General features: G+C 37.6%; 1 protein-coding gene across 1 annotated transcript in view; it reads left to right on the top strand.

The window, feature by feature from the left end:
• CenB1A (Centaurin beta 1A) overlaps positions 1-16,803 on the top strand; it is a 316,525-nt gene that overhangs the window by 275,595 nt on the left and 24,127 nt on the right. The window contains exons 12-13 of the mRNA XM_067141489.2: positions 358-521; positions 13,573-13,672. Coding sequence (XP_066997590.2) covers positions 358-521; positions 13,573-13,672 — 264 coding nt within the window. The remainder of the gene's footprint in view (positions 1-357; positions 522-13,572; positions 13,673-16,803) is intronic.

Genomic DNA, 16,803 nt, shown 5'->3' with positions numbered 1-16,803 from the left:
GGCAACCAGGAATGAGTTAGTTGGAAAATGTACAACAAAGTCAACTCATAAAGTTTATCGGTGGAGTTTGGTCTCGCCCTGTGTATATGGTAAATATTTCTTGTCTTACTCTTTTATACTAGGTGTTCATAACCTGATCTGCATTGTGTTAGACATATTCCTTGTTGAATCCTACATCAGTTTAACCCAACCTGTCTTGGTAGTAATTATGATGGTTTATGGCAGTTAAGCATGACTGAAAATATTTTTCAGATTATTTCTCGATTTGTGTTTTGATGTAATGTATTATTCAGATTTCATTTAATTAATGATTATTGCTTAGTGTTTCTGTTCCTCATAGAATACATAACTTTCCAGGTGAAGAAGATATCACAAAACTGCATCCTGACCTCCTCCTATACAAGGCAGCTGCTGCCCACAATCTACCTGTGATGTGCCAAGCTTTGGCTGTTGGAGCAGATAAGAATTGGTGTAATGCTGAAGACATGAATCGCAGTCCTATCCATCAAGCTATTATCAGTGTAAGTTTTTTGTTTTGCATCTTTGAGGTATTTAAGTCAAATACAACACGTGGTACACTCTCCAGAACTACATAAGCATGAAATTCAAATGCCAAACCTGGAATGAAGTTCTGTTTTCATACACAGTTTTCAGTAGTGATGCTGGATAGAATATACTCTTTATGTAAGAAGTACACGAGATTGCAAAACATGAGAAAATATGAAGAATGCAAAATAGTAAAACTGGTGTAGCTCCCTTGAACCTTACTTGTGTACCACTACATTCAGCAACTTTATTGGAATGTGAGCTATGTACAAAAATCTTGTGTTACTGCTTATGGCTGCTAGTTTCAGTGAAATCTGCCGACATCGACCTTGAGTAGATTTTGCTATCGTTTCCTGGTTACATCGTGGTTGAGTGTTATAAATAGTGGTACTGCTATCAAATCAGCTTCCAGAATCAGACTGCTGTATATAACTGCAACAGAGTACAGGTTAGCTGACGATTATCTTCTGTCTGTGCATTGCAAAATATAATTTTGCTAGACGAAATTGATGATGGTGATTTCTGTGGCAGTAAGTCACTTAATTTTGTACAGATAAATGTAAGCCAGTAAAGCTTAGTTGGGGATTAAGAGAGGAGATGCTTCACATTATATACTTGAGAGTTGCATGTGTGGAATAACATATCGGACCAATACAGATGATGATAGTGAAGATAGAAGAGGTTATACTACTCTTTGTCCTAAATGTAAGAGATCAAATATGAATGCAAATTTAATATATCTGAACTTATTACTCACATAAAATGTTCCAGATCATTCATGATTTTCTAGACCTCTTAAAGAATATACACAGCTTGATCAAAAGTATCTGGACACCTATTTGGATTTGCACTTGGACTTACCCATGTTACTTTCCTTATTATTGGACATTAGTATGGGGTGGGTCCACCCTTTGCCATTATGACGGCTGTAACTCAGTTGGGGACACTTTCAATGAGGCATCTGAATGCCTGTAGAGGAATGGCAGCCCAGTCTTCCTCAAGAGCTGAAACCAGAGAAGGTAGTGATATTGGACGCTGGGGTCTGGAACAAATTTGAAATTCTAACTCACCCGAAGGTGTTCCATTGGGTTCAGGATTTTGGGCAGGCCAGTCAATTTTAGGAATTTTATTGTCCACAAACCATTGCCTCACAGATACAGTTTTATGACAGGGTGCATTGGCATGCTGATACAAACAATAGTCATCTCCGAACCGGTCCTCTACTGTGCGCAGTACACAATAGTTTAAAATGTCTTCATATCCTTCCACATTTAGAGTTTTCTTAAGCGCAATAAGGGGACTACACCCTAATCATTAAAAACGCTCCCATACCATAACACCACCTCCTCCATACTTCACTGTTGGCACTACATACGATTGCATGTAACGTTCTCCAGGCATTCGCCAAACCCAAACCCTTCCATCGGATTGGCACAGGGTATAGCATGATTCATCACTCCAAATCACTAATTCTCGGTCATCCATTGTCCATTGGCGTAGCTATTTACACCACCTGAAGTGTCGCTTAGCATTGACTACAGAAATGTTTGGCTTATAAGCAGCAAGTAGACTATTGTACCCCATTCTTCTCAACTCTTGACGCACAGTCATTGTCCTGGCTGGACTGCTGGTAGCACTTTGAAACGAGTGATTCCTTTGTCTGATTTCTTGCAACTACCCTCTGCAATGCTCGACAGCCCTCTCCTTCATTAAATGAGGTCAGCCTGGTCTTGGTTTAGCTGCAGTTGTTCCTTCATGTTTCCACTTCACAAGCACATCACTAATGGTGTCGACTGGGGCAGTTTTAGAAGGGTTGAAAAGTCCCTGATAGATTTGTTACGCAGGTGACATCCAATGACTAGTCCATGTTCAAGGTCACATCTCTCCTGACCAGCTCATTCTGCTGTTACTGCTTCTCTACTGACAGCACAGTACTTCCCGCTTCATTTTATACTGGCAGCTCCACCTCCTGTGACATCTAGGATTCAATTCCACATCACACAGGGGTGTCTGATTACTTTTGATCAGGTAGTATATTGATTCCCTCTCAATGCTTGAATCACAAATTTAACGCAAGGAACATTAAGATTTAAGTATTCCCTCCAGAAAAATAATGTTACAGTAACAAAGCCATTTGTGAACATACTATTCAAGAGAAACAATGTCCAGAAATACTGGCCTTCTGACCCAGAATTGGTGAGTTCAGTCCTGGCTCAGTCTGATTGTAAATGGTGTTCAAATAGGCTACACCAGCCTTATGTTGATAGATTTATCAGCATGTAACAGAACTCCTGTGGGACAAAACTCTGGTACTTAGGTGACCCTGAAAATTGTAAAAGTAGATATTAGAATGTAAAACCAATGACTTTATTAAGTAACGTTTTCTTATACGTGTATCAAATGTACAGTTAAACCTGTCTTCAGCTGAATCTAAAGGGACACTCAAATGTTACTGTTAAAGATATGTTTCTGGTTAACTGATGTAGGTCTGTGCTAAAATAATTGAACAATGAAAATGCATATAATGGACATACTGAGAAAAATAAAATGATGTACATATGAAGAAGAAGAAGAAGAAGAAGAAGAAGAAGAAGAAGAAGAAGAAGAAGAAGAAGAAGAAGAAGAAGAAGAAGAAGAAGAAGAAGAAGAAGAAGAAGAAGAATAAGAAGACTGCCACATTAGCCTGCCAGCCAACTACAAGCACATCAAAATCACAACATGAGTTCACACACTCAACTAACGATTTTCACTAACACTCGCTAACAACTCTACACCATCTCTTTATATACCTTGCCTGGCCAGGCTTCTAGAAACGTATGACACAATACATTTTCTCAAATCTATTTACAAATGAACAGAACATTCTATACAGGTCCAGTGACAAGATCAATTGTTCTGGACCCTTACCCTATGTTACACAACGTTACATTGGATGTATACATCATATTTACAGGTAATAATAAATTATATACTATTCATTACATGTTCTTACATTAAATAAACTCTTAATATACATACACCAGACTTGTTGTGACATAACCTCACATGTTTTGTTACACAAGACAGATCATGCAACACACAAATAATAAATGGTACGACCACAATTTATACCAAATAAAATCTATACATAACTACGTAAATAATAATAATAATAATAATAATAATAATAATAATAATAATAATAATAATAATAATAATAATAATAATAATAATAATAGACGTAAACAACTTCATAGCCACACCTCTTTTATAAATGTTATTTGTTCGGGGTGTCGACCCATGTGGATCTTTTGCCCCTACTGGCACCATATTGTATGAACCTGCGTGTTATTGGAATGGCGATAGTGTGGAATGTTGTGTGTGAGGAAAGGAACATTAAGGACGTCACAAACACCCAGTCCCCAGGCCAGGTATATTAATCATTACAATTAAAAACCCCTGACCCGGCCGGGAAGCGAACCCGGGGCCGCCGGGTAACAGGCGGACGCATTGCCCCTTACACCACAGGGCCGGACTAGCCACACCTCACAAGTCATAGTATTAATAATAATGATAATAATAATGATAATAATAATAATAATAATAATAATAATGATAATAATAACTAATCAACCGGGTGAGTTGGCCGAGCTGTTAGAGGCATGCGACTGTGAGCTTGCATCCGGAAGATAGTGGGTTCGAACCCCACTGTCGGCAACCCTGAAGATGGTTTTCCATGGTTTCCCATTTTCACACCAGGCAAATGCTGGGGATGTACCTTAATTAAGGCCACGGTCGCTTCCTTCCAACTCCTAGGCCTTTCCTATTCCATCGTCACCATTAGACCTATCTGTGCCGGTGCGACGTACAGCCACTAACAAAAAAATTAATAACTAATCGAGCTCAATATTTCACTATTTACCCATGGGTTTAGAAAATTGTTTCCAAGTTATACTAGTCCATTACACTTGCATCAACACCCCCCTTGTTCATTAATGATTCCTGGAATGTCTCTCTTGGAACCTGTTTCTGCCTATATACCTATACATACCCTTCTATTTTTCACTAAAATTTGTATGTCTGCCAATTATGTTTGCCATCATGTTATCCTTAGCTGACTTCTTTGCTAGATTCAATTTCCTAGTAAGTTCCTTCAATTTCTCCTTACTTCCACCACCATTTCTAACAACAGTAGAAAAGTCCACTATTGCGAGTACGGCATATAGCGATAACTCCGTTGTAACGATAGATTTTTATGTCTCTTGAAGATTCTTATATTAAACTGTGTATAATCCTTCGGTTATAGCTGGAGCCCCATCACTGATGCATCTGTTATTACGAGTGATTAAGCGTGCATTATTATTTCCATAATCAACATTTATGGACTCCAGCGATTACAATGAATGTGAACAGTTATCGTCAGTTTAGTTTTCATGCTGTGTGCACTAGTGAGCTGTCTCACCGACATTCAAACTCAAAGGGAATGTCAGAATCGATTAGTAATACTCATTGACTTTTGTTCTGTAAACACAAGTCGAAAATGAAAGAGAAATAAAGGCTGAAGTAAACAGTCGATTTATTTATTTATTTATTTATTTATTTAGCGTATGGCTAACACATCACATGCCATTGTGATATGTTTTAAGCCAGGAGATCCCAAGGATTGTCTGGCTGCCAATGTTGTTGCTTTCTTAGCACCACCCAGGGGTCACGTGTAGGGCACTTTGAGGTTAAACCTACGGATGTGAAGCGAGTAATTTAATATTATGTACTGAAATTAAGTAAGAATGTGATACATCTCAACATACGCCGCGCTGGGCTGAGTGGCTCGCACGGTTGAGGTACTGGCTTTCTGACCTCAACTTGGCAGGTTCGATCCTTGCTCAGTCCGGTGGTAGATGAAGGTGCTCACATACGTTAGATTTACTGGCACTTAAAACAACTCCTGCGGGAATAAATTCCGGTACATCAGTGTCTCCGAAAATCGCGAAAGTAGTTATTGGGATGTAGAGTCATATTTTATATTTCGGACCAGTAGGTTATTTAACGTTGTTTTTTTGTTCACACTCTTTGACCATGAATTATTTGGAGGTTAAATTCGGCCATGTGCGAGAGGATTACAGTCGAACCTCGATATCTCGAACCTCCATTACTCGAATTTTCAGTATCTCAAAGTAACTTAAATTTCCCGGCCGTTTGTCCTATTCTTCATGTGTATTTATTTCTCTGTTACTCGAAATTTGGTCACATGAATTTCTGGATTTCTCAAAGCAAACATTTCCTCCCTTGAAGCAAAAAATACTCTAACTTGAATTTTGTGCAACATTAACTGTGGATAACATCATTTGTGGTTTGTGAGGAACAGTTAATAAGTAAAGAAAGGGTTACAATGATGCTGGGATCTAATATGGCAGGAACCGAAAAACTAAAACTTCTAATGATTGGGAAATCGGCGAAGCTTCGTTGTTTCTTTGGTGTGAATTAATTATAGGTCACGTACAAAAGCAATCCCCCAAGTTGCGGATGACAAGCTCCATTTATGAATCTCGGCTGCCTGGTATTGAAAAGAAGTTTCAACATGAAGGGAGGAAAATTTAACAGTAACAAACAGAAGAGACTAACGGATTTTTTCCAAAGGTGTTAATGGAAGTATGTTTCTTGTTTCATTACTGTATGTTCTGTAACCTGTCTCCTAAAAAGTTATTATAATAAGCATTATAATTCAAGTGATGCCTTAACATAGAGTTTGTTTGTATATTTTTAAATACTGTTAACAATAATGTATCCAGTATAAGCCTGTAGATAGATATGATTCAATTATGTGCTATACATGCTCAAAAACGGTGTTCTCTATATCTTGAAATTTCAATAGCCCGAAATAAAATTTAGCTCCAAAGGTGAAATATCAAGGTTCCACTGTACATTGACCGTCATCTCGAATGCATCAACACTTTGATCGACTCGAGTTGAAACTCGAAGGTGTGAGTTTCAATATACGCGCCACAGTTGAAAAATGTGGATACTTGTCCTCTTCCTGAATTTTAATTTTGTCTTCATTAGTAAGTGAATATTATAACTCTTTCAGTATCTATAATTGGGCTATACAATAATATGACCACGCTAATCAACTTAACACGATTGTGTTCCTCACCCGTACGCAGGCTATCACGTGACAAATATTCATTACCTTTCACTGTGACTCAACACACAATAAATTTCTAAAGTTCTGAAAGGAATGCGAAATACAAGTACAAACATGCTTTCTGGGTTATTCAGCAATATCAATGATAATCGAAGAGCAAAATTGAGCTTCCCTGAGGCTAACTGCTTCTTTCCTGAAGGTGTAATTTACCCTGTAAAGTTCAGGAATTCAAGGCCATTTCTCAAATTTGTGCAACTTTCTCAAAGCAGCGCCCTGTGGCGAGGGCTGTAATCTGTGTTGGAAATCTGTTCTTTTCACAAGGGATGACAAAGAACATTTTCAGGGCTACTTTGTAAAGGAAAAATGTGATGAAAATCTGTGATGCGCTAAGTGTGATATTTTTATATAGGTTTAATATGCCGTGAATATGGCTTCGAATTTACGCCGTGTTAACCAAATCATTTTAATGAGGAAATCCCTAACAAGGTTTCTCTGTATTTTATCGCGTCTGGTTAAATTTCGGCGCTTGAAGTATATTTTTACGATGCATATATTAGGTTAAACTAGTTTAAATGATGCTGTTTGAATAAGAAAATGAAATGTTTGCCACAAGCCACTGGAGTGATACTACTCCAATTTTACAGAATGAAATTGAATATATGCGTTCATGTTGTCTCGGAATTAGAAAAATAACTAACGAGTAAGCCGTAGTATGGAAATATGCGAAAACGCAAGTTTTGAACAAACTGATTGCCGTTTCATATCAGTTTTAATGTGTGTGGGGTGTCCGCCCGACTCTTTTAAAAAATCGGATATAACGACAATCCGCAATAGCAAGTAAATACTTTGCTGTTGTGAATTTTCTGTATAACAGACTTCTACTGTATTTCTTTCCAATCTGCACCTCCTTTTCAGTCTCTTTACTTCTCTGTTATAATATAGTGGGTCTTTACCATTCCTTACATCCTTTAAAGCTACAAACCTGTTTTCACTTTCGTCAACAAATGCTTTAAACCCATCCCAGAGTCTGTTTACATTTTTATTAACAGTTTTCCAATGATCATAGTTTTTTTTTTTTTTTAACTCCCTTATGCCTGTTTTATCACCCATATGGTACTGCCTAATAGTCCTACTTTTAAGACCTTCCTATCTATTACATTTATTTTCAACTATGACAAAAACAGCTTCATTATCACTAATACCATCTATTACTTTGGTTTCTCTGTAGTGGACATCTGGATTTATTAGCACCACATCCACAATATTCTTTGCTCTAGTTGGTTCCATCACTTTCTGAATCAGCTGTCCTTCCCATATTAACTTATTTGCCATTTGTTGGTCATGCTTCCTGTCGTTCGCATTACCTTCCCAAATGACATTTGGTAAATTGAGATCTCCCGCTACAATCACATTCCTTTCCATATCGTTTCCCAAATAGCTGATTATCTTATCAAATAATTCTGAATCAGCATCAGCTTTACCCTTTCCTGGTCTGTACACTCCAAAGACTTCAAGTTGCCTATTATCTTTCGAGATGAGCCTTACACCTAGAATTTCATGTATGTCATCTTTAACTTTTTCATAGCTTACAAATTCTTCTTCCACCAGGATGTATACTCTCCCTCCTACCATTCGTATCCTATCTCTACGAGACACACTCCAATTCTGTGAGAAAATTTCTGCATCCATTATATAATTTCTCAGCCATGATTCAACTCGTATTACAATATCTGGTAAGTTCATATCTATTAAATTATTTAATTCTATTCCTTTCTTTACCATACTTTTACAGTTAAGTACTAACATTTTTATGTCATCCCTACTTGACTTCCAGATCCCTGTACCCTTATCATTCCCTAGACCACCCCGTTTCCCTGAATGTACCTCCGTATAACCCTTCTAAACTAATTTCCTAACTTATATGTACCACTGCAGTTTAACTGAAGGCCATCTGAACGCAGATCCCTATCTCTTACCTGCCCATTAGGATCTAGAAATCTCACTCTCAGTTTCCCACATACCCACTCCATAGTCTCATTTAAATCCCAATCACCTTCCAGTCAGTATCCCTCCTTCACAGTATTCCACTAATAACAATCTCTGCTTCCTTAAACTTCACCCATGCTGCATTTACCAGATCCCACGCATCCCTAACTATGTTGGTACTTATACCTCCTTGCCTTACGTTGTTGGTACCAACATGAAACACTACCACCTTCTCCTTTCCTTCCTCCTCTTCTACTTTCCTCAACATCTGCCTCAAGCTAATTCCTGGATAATGCTCTACCCTGGTTCCCTTTTCTCCACACACTTTCTCCACATGTCTAACAATGGAATCCCCCATGACCAGAGCCTCAACCCTACCCACCTCATTTGATCCTCTCCCCTCCTGGTCAGCCCTATCTTTCCTGACGGCTTATTCAGTGTTGTATTTACGAATTAATACACTATGAGCAAAACTTACAACAAACGGAAAAATGTTACTGTACTCAAGATTCATTAATTTTTCTAACTGTCAAGGAACGTTTTCTGCACGCGTTGCTGCTCAGTCGCTCAACTTTCCATGAACACTTTAGCCTGAGAAACCAAACGAAGCATATCAGAATCGTTTTGCCATGGGGAAAATTGCTGTAGTTCATTTAACTCTTCACAGCATCTTGATAAGTCTTTAGCCTACACTCTTCTTCTAATTCAGTATCATATTCTTAATCTTTCTCTGTCTCCTCTATGATTTTCTATAAAATTCTTAATTAAGCCATTTATATCCATTGTTTCTGTCTCGGTTTGCACATCACTGTGTATGTTTACATAGTCCTCGGCGTTGGAATTGGAAGCAGCTTCATTAATGTAGTTTCGTAATTCTTGCTGTTCATCTTCATTTTCCTCACTATCAATAACTTTTTTTGTTGGAAACCCTGCTTTTCCGAAACACTTTGTCACTGTTACTAGTAACAATTTCTTTGCACCTTGGCTTATCCAAAATACTGTATCTAGCACTGAGATGGTTTTTAGCTAGTTCAGAGCCAGATGACATAGGATTCATTTCGGTGAGCATAAATTGCATTTACAGTGTATGATAATGCACTTGAACATTCTGAATGATGTCCATTGGTTGAGTAACACTTGTGGTGTTAGGAGGAAACCAAGCAAGTCATACGTTTGATAGTTCAATATTGGGGTGACATCTTACGTTATCCAAAAATGTCAAAACATGCTGGTTTTGCCTTTTCATTCTTCCATTAAATGCTGTTAACCATTCTTTCATGAACTGTGACATCATCCACACTTTTTTTTTAACCTCCAATTAACGAATAAGTTCCATAGGTCAATGTTTTTGAAGTATCATGGCTTAGCAGCCTTACCGATCACTAAGGGTCTCCACTTCACCTGACATAAAACCACATAAGAAGGCATTCTATCTTTCCTTGGACAATTTTCCTCCCGAGTACTTCTCACCCTTCAGACACGATGATTTATCGGTCAACATTAAAAACTTCATATCTGGTCCGTATTGAATGGAGATAACATACAATACAGGGAAATTTGATTGATCCACCTATTTTCAATACATAATATGTTGCTAATATGACCACATAATTTTTTATTCTGTACCGGTTTATCGATAACATGTGACAAAATAGCCCTGTTTTGTCGCAGTTTGATATGTTTTCAGGTTTGTATCCCTTGATTATATGGAAAGTAGTTCAGAAATCCATTCGGCAAAGATCTCACTATTGACGTTACTCGATTTGCCACTAAGTTTGTTAAAGACAATCTGATGTCTTTTGCGGAAACTCTCCAACCATCCATTAGATGCATTGAATTCAGTCCACTAGTTTTTCAGCCACCTTTTTAGTGTATTCCTGTAACATAGGATCTGAAATGCGATGATATTTTACCCTGACACTAACAAACCTAACAAACTATTCCTACTCTATTTCATTAATATCTCAATTTTCAGTTTTCTTACATTCTCTCTTTATTATTCCATTAGCCTAGTTTTCCCACCACTTCAGAATTTCTGTTTTCTTTAAAATCTCATACACTTGAGTTTTACCTATGTTGAAGAACTTCATCATCTGCAATACACTCAATTTATCTCTTTCACTAGCATGAATCACTTTTACTCTCATGTTGGGATCAAGCACAACTCTTGGCTTTCAAAGCTATAATGACTACTGCCGAACTGTCAGAAATCTAAGTTTAGAAGTGCTCAGTTAAAACCTAAATTCTAAGCTGATTGACAAAGGCCAAGACAAAGACAGGCATTTGTTTATTGACATCTGTTTAAAGCAAGAATTGGACAACTGTAATTAGCCGTACAGTTTAACATGCAAGTTGGAGAGCAAAAGAATGAAGATGTATTTGCCCATTCCTTGTTAGCTACAGAATCATCTGTTACAGCAGATAAGGTAGACTTGCACAAGGTGCTTGAAAATTCTGTAAACACTGCATTCTGAAATTTGGAAATTTTCCATTATGATGCGTATTTTGATCTCTGTTCTCCACATAAAACAGTTTCTGTTTAGTGAAGGGAATTTAGCATGTTTTTCACCCCTAAATTCACGGAACCATCAAATGTTTCAGTTTAATCAAGGGTCCGTTGAAGGCAGGTTTTACTGTAGTGTCCACCTTTCTTTTTAGACAGTTTAGTGGTAAAGTTTTCTAATTGTAAGAGGCTTCTGGCAACTACTGAAGCACCCTCTTCATTACCATCAAAGACTTCCAAACACTGCATCGTTTCAGTGGAAGTTAGGAATTAATTTCATTCAGAGGCCTACCCTTTATCAATTCTACCTACACTCTGCTTATACTATCATTAGTAAGTTTCCTGCATTTCTCAAGGTTGTCATCAGCATGCTCACTTTGACATTTTCTGCAAACTGTGACTTTCTTCCATATTGTTTTCATTGTTACTATAATTTCCTTACTTCCAAGTGAAAATGGGTTGATTTGGTCTTGACTCTCAGTATCCCATGAAGCTAACAGTATAGAAATATCATCAGATAATACCACCTTGTGTATTTGTTTCTCATCTACCATAAATTGAAATGATCTGCCCAGGAACTGTTCATGTTGAGACAACTTTAGAGAGCATTGTGTGTTGTTGACTGCCATTGTAAGCTTCCACTGATTGTTAGTTACTTAAATAATGCATAAGTCAACAATGCATTACTGTTCTTTCTGCAAGTGCTTGAAAATGACTTACTACTTCGAAATATTTTATTCTCAGATTTGTCATTCATGCTTGTATTTGCAAGCATATATATTTTCTTTACATCGTATCTGGTATCCCTAAGGTACTATTTCCCTTTAAAAGCATACATTTTATCTGAAAGTAAGTTTAAAGAAAATAAAAAACAGAACTTGACATTAGGCTCTAAATCTCTCATAATAGATAGTAATATACTCCAATTTTCAAGATTCCAATTGCTCCTTGTCTACATTTCTTTTCTTTTATGTTTCTATACCTCAGTCCACAATATCGCTTAAATTGATCAGTCCAAGTAGATGAAGCTTTAAAGTGAAGACTCCTAGCACAGTTGCTCAAAACCTTTCCTAAAGTACTCTTTTGATTTTTGTGTATTTTGACATTTTTAACTTCTACCTGCTTATTTTGATGCTTCTGCCTTCCCCAGTCTACAATTTTTATGCATCATTATGTACGTGATAGTTGGAGCTGTTGTGTTCTGTCCGCAGCCCTAAGGCTGGTTGGATCCTCAACAGCTCCGCCATCAGCTGTCATTGATGGTTTAGGCGTCACTGAAGAGGCGTACTAGAGCTGATAAGCAAAATTCTTTTGTTAAGTTACTGCATGTTGTATGTGGTCAACATTTCCCTGGATTGATAACATTATTGTATCAATAATTATTGATAATTTCTCATGTTACAACTTGGAACACCTTGAACAAAACTAACTTTATGTTCCTTTTTCATGAATTATTATTCATAAAACTTAACACTACTTATTAACTCTATACAAATTTCAGTTTGAAAGATTGCATATCGTTTTTGTATGTAATATCAAAGAATATACTCAATACCGGTATGCTACAAACAGTTTATGATTGAAAAGCATTCTAAGCAAAGAGCGTGTCCCACTATATGAATGAGCAAGCCATGTGAAAAATTTCTTGCAGGCATATGAATATATTAAATGGTTATGTTATGTTCTTTGTTTAAGAATAGAACTTTGTATTTTTAAAAATCTTCTCATAAAACTCATTAGACAGAATATGCTTTTATTTTTGGAACCATTCTATTTTATAATTTTAGTTTCGAAAACATTTTGTCCAACTCATTGGCTGAATGGTCAGAGTTGAGGCCCTGGTTCGATTCCCGGCCGGGTCGGGGATTTTAATCATGTCTGATTAATTCTTCTGACCCAGGGACTGGGTGGTTGTGTTTGTCCCAACACTTCCTCTTCATATTCAGACAACACATTACACTACCAACCACCACAGAAACACGCAATAGTGATTACATCCCTCCATATAGGGTTGGCATCAAGAAGGGCATCCAGCCGTAAAACATGGCCAAATCCACATGTGCGACACATTTCACACCCATGACCCCACAGGTGTGGGAAAAGCGGTAGAAAAATAAAGAAAAAGTTGTAAAAACATTTTAATGGGGTGTTCTTAAATGGGAACCACTGTATACCACTGTATTGTGTATAAAATCAAATGTAATATATTACCTACCTGCATCCTGCGCTTGGAAACATCAGATATCTCGTAATTGAACGAACAGAAATTCTGGCACATCATGACGGCTTAATTTGTTAAAAAAAATAGTGTGATTTACATTTATGAGTTATGCTAGTATTGAGTGATGTACTTATATGTTTGTATCTCTTTCATACCAATTTGAATTCTGAGAAAGATCATGTGTTTTCTGTTCAGGGATCTGTAATGGCATGCGAGTACTTGCTTTTAAATGGAGCTAAAATAAATTCCCAGGATAATGCTGGAAAAACACCTCTTCACTTAGCTACAGAACTAGGTGAGTTTAATACAGTTATGTATTACAGTGGTTCATGTTTTCAATGAACTGGTTTAAGAATCCAACTCTGATATGACTAGCAGACATGTCTTTGCACCGCTAGGTAGCCGCATATTTGTGCATGTCAAAATTCTTGATTTCCCTTACATCTTAACTGGATTTGTCGAGTGCAGGGTGCAGCATTTCATCCAGTCTTCGTTGAAGTAATTTTATTGAAAGAAAGCATGTATTCTGCATCTATACATCATCGGTAGGAAGAATGCCATGTATTGTTTTAATCTCTAAAAAAATTGTGATGGAATGAAAATGGTAGTAAGATTTTGTAGGAATATATATGGGAATATACTGAAAATATGCTGTTGGATATTGAACCTTGTCTGCTGTGTACAGAGTTTATAATTAACTGTGGGGTACTTCCTGTGTGTGTCTTATTACTAGGGACCTGAAAATTTAGCATCTATTTTCCTTTGAATTTGCATTTAATTTTTTCCTATTTAGCATCTGGTTTTTTTTTTTTTTTTTTTTTTTTTTTTTTTTTTTTTTTTTTTTTTTTTTTTTTTCAGGTTACTTACAGACTATATGACTTCATTGGCAACACATTTGTCTTGACTTGTCTTGACATTTTAGGCCTACAGAAAAGCAAAAGTATTGTAAATAACTATGCCTTGCACTCCTTCAAGTTTCACCTTCTGTCTGTACCAACTGTACCATAGTGTGATAAAACACGTTCATTGTCTACATTGTTTGTTACATTATACTAAGTACGGCATGCTGCGATAGCTGACTGCAGCCTGGGTGCTTCAAGCAAGCCAAATGCTAGCGGTCGGGGGTTGTGTGGGGAGTTATAAGGCAGACAGAGTTCCTGGCGGAATGGTCAGGTCTTTTATAAATAATAAATGTAGGTCTAGGTATGACTGTATGAGGAAGTATTGCTAGGCTCAGCTGGGTGCATATGGTAACTAAGAATTTTTTGCTTCTCATTCAAGAATTTTTTAATTATTAATCAAGAAATTTAGATAATTTTAATCAAGAAATATGGTTATGTCTGGTAATTATACAATATTCTATTGTTGAAATACACATTAATAACTTAATTTCACTTGAGACACAACTTAATGTTCAAATGTAAATAACTCTGCATTGCACTCTTTCAAGTCACACCTTCTGTCTGTAACAACTGTACTGTAGTGTGACAAAACACTCTCACTGTCCACATTGTTTGTTGGTATCCACAATATATCTAAAGAACGCTTGGCGAAATGTTCGTGTTCATGTTGAACAGTAGTTAAGTCATTGTACTACATCACACTTCTCTTTTTGTTTTAACTAAGATTCAATCATTTTCTTGAAAGAATCATAGCCCTTCCTTATTTCATGATGTGGACGGTTAGTAAAGCCTGGAAATTTTTGAATATTGGTTTCTTTGTCATTGTTAAAAAGCACATGTCTGGGATAAAATATCTGTACTATGGCTTCAAAGATTTTGCGATTGGGATCACTGGCCATCAATGTAGAAAGCTTGCTTCTAGCAGACTGGGCTGCTTTTACAAACAAATCTTTGCCTGTACCACATTCTAAAGCTGTGAGTTTATCTAAGGCATTTTCTGTTACTTCAGAATAACATCCTTGAATTATGGCACCAAAACTAGCATCCAAGCTTTCATGTTCGGGATAAAGCAAATGTGAGATTGGATACTGGGACCCCTCAAGCAGAGTGAGATGTTCAATAAATTCACTAGCATACTCTTTCACAAAAAGGATTTCAGAATAAATCCTATTTACATCTCTGTCAAGCCTCACAGGAATGTAACACCACTGTTACTAACATCTCTCATGTCTGGTAGCTGAACAAAATTCGCACCATCATGAAAACAACTTGCTAAGTAGAAGACTGCTTCAAACCAGCTGTTCCATCGAGTAAGTACCAGCGATGGAAAAAATTTTGCTGCTTTCAAGTTCCCTTTTTTGACTTCAGAAAGTGCAAGTAGTTACATTTGCGCTTCATTGTGCTTAAGGAGGTCAACTTGTTACAACCTGATTTAAGTCAGACATAGCTGCTGTCCAACAAGTACCACAAGGCAGAGTTTGTTTGCGCAACACTGCACATGGAGCAATTGATCTGCAATGATGACCTTCAGTGTTTCATAACAAAGAGTCATATATGGAGCACTATCACTTACAAATACTTTCATAGCATCATATTGCACGCTGTGATAACGCGATGTATCTAACACAGCACAAGAAGAGTTTGTAGCATTTCCGAATTCAAGGTACGAGGGGCATACTATATTGTTTTACACTTTATTTTTTGTACTTCCTAGTATGGTTCACATTTCACTTTTGAGGGTGGTGATGTGTAACTAGTGTCTTGTTCCACCGTTTGGTAGCAGCACACGCACAGGGGCCTACGAATGAACTCATTTCATAACAACACTGTCAGTGTAGGAGCTGACAACATGGAAAGCAACCTCAGGAACAGCGCTATACGACTTGGTACCTATGGAAAGAAGGGGTGACCACTGCAGAAATTAATCGGCCCTTGGTGGCAGTCTGTGGAGAACATGCGCTGTCACGGAAAACAGTTTACAACTGGAGTGAAGGTTGGAAAACAGGGCGCACATCGGTGGACAAGGGAACCAGTTCTGGAAGGAATGTGACAGTGTCAACACCAGCCAACATTGCCTGGGTCGAACAGGCCATCCAAGGAAACAAGTGCATCACATTTACAGAAATGGGGGCAGCCACGGGAATTAGTCGAAACCCTGCAGCAGATCATCCACGTGGGTGCCTAAACTCTTATCTGCAGACGAAAAGCAGAGGCATGTGGACATGTGCAGAGAACTTTTGCAACGCCATGATCAAGATTCAGCTGACTTCATCGCTAGGCTTGTGACTGGTGATGAGACATGGCTTCATTACCATGAGCCACAAACGAAACAACAATCGATGCAATGGAAGCATAGGGGCAGTCCACCGCCAAAGAAATGTTGAACAGTGCCATTAGTTGGCACCAAGTGATTATCACCTGTTCGGGAATACGAAGAGACCTCTGCGTGGTCGCCATTTTCCATATTTTGAAGAACTGGACACAGCTGTCAAGGCATGGGTACGCAGCACTGCAAAATAATGGT

The sequence above is a fragment of the Anabrus simplex genome, chromosome 2 (genome assembly GCF_040414725.1).
Source record: "Anabrus simplex isolate iqAnaSimp1 chromosome 2, ASM4041472v1, whole genome shotgun sequence".
Taxonomy (NCBI): Eukaryota; Metazoa; Arthropoda; class Insecta; order Orthoptera; family Tettigoniidae; genus Anabrus; species Anabrus simplex.
The sequence above is the reverse complement of the archived record's forward strand: the minus strand, read 5'-3'. Positions and strand labels throughout refer to the sequence as shown.